Raw genomic sequence first — 4,922 nt, 5'->3', positions numbered from 1 at the left:
TCTAACATTTGGAAGAGGAAGGAAGAATTGTTGGAATCAGAGGGAGACTGAAAGATGCTACACAGCTGGCTTTAAAGATGGAGAAAGGGCCATGTGGCATGAGAAACTGGAGTAGGAGAGGAAATGGATTCTCCCCTGGAGACTCCAGAAGTAATACGCCCCTACAGACATCTTTAAAAATTATTATTTTATTTTTTATCTTTATTGTTGAAAGTATTACAGATGCCTGTCAATTCCTCCATTGCCCCCCCCCCCAGTTGCCACCTCACCCCAGGCCTTAACCACACTATTGTCTATGTACATGGATTATGCATATCTACACTAATAAAAGAGAAACATGCAAATTGATGGTTCCTCCACTATACCCACAAGCCACGCCCACCAGACAATGAGGAGCAAGTATGCAAATTAATTCAACCAAGATGGTAGCGGCCACCAAGCTGGAGCAAGCAGGAGACTTGGGTTGCCCCCAGCGATGGAGGAAGCCAAGCTTCCCACCCACAAGGCTACAAATTTTCAATTATAGAAGATGGGGAGAAAAAAGAGGAACAACTGTAATAATCTGAACAATAAAGATTTATTAAATTTAAAAAAATTAAAAAAAAAGAAGATAAATGAATCCCAGGTACCTGCTTCCAGCCAGACCTGGCCTCTGCTCAAGGCTACAAAGTTTTAATTATAGAAGATAAATAAATCCCAGATACTTGCTTCCAGCCGGCCCTGGCTTCCACTCAAGGAGGGGCTAAAAAAAAAGAAAAGAAAAAAAGAAGGGGCTGGGAGCCTGGATTGTGGGGGGCCGTGGCTAGGCTGAAAACAGCCCTCAGCTCCTCACCCAGGCTGGCCACACTCCCATGAGGTGAGGGTCCCTGCTGGGGGGCTTGGCCAGCCTACAAACAGCCATCAGCCCCTCACCCAGGCTGGCCAGGCACCCCAGCAGGAACCCCACCCTGAAGGGGGTGTGGCCAGCTTGAAAATAGCCCTCAGCCCCTCACTCTGACTGGCCACACCCCTCTAGCAGGGACCCTCACCCCATGGGGGCTTGGCCAGCCTGCAAACCACCACAGGCTCATTGCTCGGGCTGCCACACGCCTCAAGGAAACCCCCACCCTGATCCAGGACACCCTTCAGGCCAAACCATTCAGTCCCCACCCATGCACCAGGCCTCTATGTATACTAATAAAAGGGTAATATGCTAATTAGACTGGGAGACCTTCCAGGAGACCTTCCGGATGTTCGCGGGGCAGGGCCAAGGTAGAGGCAGTTGGAGACCAAGAGGGGAGGGCAGTTGTGGGTGATCAGTCCTGGATGGGACGGCAGTTGTGGGTGATCAGGTTGGTGGGAGGTGGGGCCGTTGGGGGTAAGCAGACCAGCAGGGGGCCAGTTGGGGGTGAGCAGGATGTTAGTGGGGGTCAGTTGGAGGTGATCAGGACAGCGGGTGGGGGGCAGTTTGTAGTGAACAGGCCAGCAGGGGGGCATTTACACTGCAACAACAACAACAACAAAAATAAGGTGCCTAGGAATAAACTTAACCAAGGAGGCAAAAGATCTGTACTCAGAAAACTATAGCTCAGTGAAGAAAGAAAGGAAGATACAAACAAATGGAAGCATATACTGTACTGTGGTCATGGATTGGAAGCATTTACATAATTAAAATGTCCATACTATCCAAAGCAATCTATAGATTCAGTGCAATCCCCATTAAAATACCAATAGCATATTTCACAGATCTAGAACAAATACTCCAAAAATTTATATAGAACCAAAAAAGACTCTGAATATCCTCAGCAATCTTGAGAAAGAAGAGCAATGTTGGAGTGGTCACAATACCAGATACCAAACTATACTACAAAACCACTGTAATCGAAACAGCATGGTACTGGCACAAAAACAGGCATATAGATTAATGGAATGGAACAGAGACCCCAGAAATCAACCCATGTCATTATGGTCAATTAATATTTGTCAAAGGAGTCAAGAGCATGTAATGCAGCAAGATGGTTTCTTCAATAAATGGATTTGGGAATATTGGACAGGTACAAAGAAAAAGTGAAATTAGACCACCAACTTACACCATACACAGGAATAAACTCAAAATGGATAAAAGACTTAAAAGTAAGCCACGAAACCATAAAATTTCTAGAAGAAAACATAGGCAGTAATATCTCAGACATCTCATGTAGCAATATTTTTGCTGATACATCTCATAGGGCAAGGGAAACAAAGGAAAAAATCAACAAATGGGACTACATCAAACCAAAAAGTGTCTGCACATCCAAAGAAACCATCAACAAAATGAAATGGGAACCAACAATTTTTGCACACACAACACAGAAACACACACACACACACACACACACACACACCCACACACACACACACACACCTGAACAAAGGGAATCATATACCCTCACTATGTATGATGCACTCAAATATTTTCTTTTGTGCCTTCTTGACTCTATTCTATTTCACCATTCTGTATCCTTTTTAGCCTTCAATACTTAAAACAAGTGTCATCTCAGGGCTTTGGCACTGCCTCTTTTCCTATATAACTCCCACCCCAAATAACCTCATGTCACCCACTCTGTGTTCCTTGAGGTCTCTGTTCAATTGTCCCCTTGTTTGCAGGGCTTTCTGAACTCCCAGTTTAAAATAATACCCATACACTCTCTTTTATACCTACTTTCTTTTTCTTCACATGACACCATCTAACTTTTTATATGACATATATATTGTATGTATTCTTTCACTATCATTATATTCTAAGAATTTTGTTTCTGAGCATCCTGTACACTTTCTCTAAAGGTGGGAATTTCAAAAAATATTCCACAAGTGCATGACAGCATTTCTCATGCAAACAGTGTAATCCATGACCACCTTGGAAACAAAGTTTGAGGAAGACTAGAATGCCTAATCAGAGATGTCATGGGGGATGATATGTACAAAAAATAAATATTGTTGTTTTATTACAAAATATAATTGTAGCATTTCAACCTTGCTTGTAATGGCTATTTGTGTAATAACTAATCATGCTATTTTTTCTTTCCGACTAGTCACCTCTACCCCATGGGACCTGGGAATGATACTCTGATTTCAGAATTTCTTCTTCTGGGATTTTCAGAGGAACCAGCACTGCAGCCCCTCATATTTGGGATTTTCCTCTCCATGTACCTGATCACTGTGCTTGGAAACCTGCTCATCATCCTGGCCATCAGCTCAGACTCCCACCTCCACACACCCATGTACTTCTTCCTCTCCAACCTGTCCTTGGTAGACATCTGTTTCACCTCCACCACCGTCCCAAAGATGCTTGTGAACATCCAGACACAGAGCAAAGTCATCACCTATGCAGGCTGCATCACACAGTTGTATTTTTTCTTACTCTTTGCAGGACTGGATGACTTCCTTCTAGCCGTGATGGCCTATGACAGGTATGTGGCCATCTGCCACCCCCTGCACTATATGGTCATCATGAACTCCCGGCTCTGTGGACTGCTGGTTCTGATGTCCTGGATCACGAGTGCCCTGAATTCCTTGTTACAAAGTTTAATAGTGTTACCATTGTCCTTCTGTACGGATTTGGAAATCCCGCACTACTTTTGTGAACTTAAAGAGGTGGTTCAACTTTCCTGTTCTGACACCTTTCTTAATACCATGGTGATGTACTTTGTAGGTGTGCTATTGGCTGGTGGTCCCCTGGCCGGTATCATTTACTCTTACTCTAAGATAGTGTCCTCCATACGTGCAATCCCATCAGCTCAGGGGAAGTATAAGGCATTTTCTACCTGTGCATCTCACCTCTCAGTTGTCTCCTTATTTTATGTTACAATCCTAGGAGTGTATTTCAGCTCTGCTGCTACCCATAACTCACAATCAGGTGCAGCAGCCTCAGTGTTGTACACTGTGGTCACACCCATGCTGAACCCCTTCATCTACAGTCTCAGGAACAAAGACATAAAGAGGGCCCTGAAAAGATTCTTTGGGATGGTAGATACAAAGGGGACAATCATCTCAAGGTCAACAGTATCCTTGATTTTAGGGCTGTATAACTAAAACCCAGAAATTGTGATTCTTTAATCACATTGTTATTTTTAGAGTTGCTCCTTTTGTTTTTTAAAAAATATTTTTATTGATTTCAGAGAGGAAGGGAGTGGGAGAGAGAGAAACATCAATGTTGAGAGTATAGTATTGATCAGCTGCCTCCTGCATAAGCCCTCTTGGTGATTGAACCCACTACCCAGGCATGTGCCCTGACCGGAAATCCACTGGAGCCCTCCTGGTTCATAGGTCGACGCTCAGCCACCGAGATACACAGGCGGGGCCAGACTTGCTCCTTTTATTCTGTCCTTGAATTTCCTTTGTTTGTTTCAACTTCTTTATACAATTTAAGTAACCAATTTATTAAGCTTCCTGCTTTGTCTGTTATATAGACAGTTTTTCCCTTTGTCCTTTTTTAATCTTCACAAAGTTTTTTCCAATCTTGATCAGAAATAGTGAGAAGTTTTCATTTACTTCACTAGAAACACTGATGTCTTAAGAATAATTTCTTCTCAAATGACATATATCATTGTAAGTCATTTGTTCTTGTTTTGTAGGTAGAATAGTAATAAGTGGTATTACTCATGTAGAATACCATGCACTTGGGTACCTAATCTTTTATATAATTTCATTCCATAAAATCTGAAACCCCAGTTTTCACCATGTGTTCCTCATCCTCTGTACATTGGTACCTTAACTGCTCTTCCTGATATTATAGATTTTATCATCGTTTCCTATAAGTCTCAGGCTATTGACAATAATGCAGTAGGATAGGAATGCCTGGGCACTGGCCTGGTTCCTACTACTTGTAGCTCAAACCAGAGTCAATGTCCTGGGTGGATGGACTCTGGTGGTCCTTATTATAATTACAACAACCATCATGAAAC

The 4,922-nt window shown here is 42.9% G+C and overlaps 1 protein-coding gene across 1 annotated transcript; it reads left to right on the top strand.

Moving 5' to 3' along the window:
• The first annotated feature begins 3,162 nt into the window (after window positions 1–3,162).
• Window positions 3,163–4,050, top strand: LOC129149559 (olfactory receptor 7A10-like). Its single transcript, XM_054718325.1, has 2 exons — window positions 3,163–3,517; window positions 3,803–4,050. Exons 1-2 carry the CDS (start codon window positions 3,163–3,165, stop codon window positions 4,048–4,050), a joined length of 603 nt encoding a protein of 200 aa, XP_054574300.1.
• Window positions 4,051–4,922: the final 872 nt, after the last annotated feature.

The sequence above is a fragment of the Eptesicus fuscus genome, chromosome 6 (assembly GCF_027574615.1).
Source record: "Eptesicus fuscus isolate TK198812 chromosome 6, DD_ASM_mEF_20220401, whole genome shotgun sequence".
Lineage (NCBI taxonomy): Eukaryota > Metazoa > Chordata > Mammalia > Chiroptera > Vespertilionidae > Eptesicus > Eptesicus fuscus.
The sequence above is the reverse complement of the archived record's forward strand: the minus strand, read 5'-3'. Positions and strand labels throughout refer to the sequence as shown.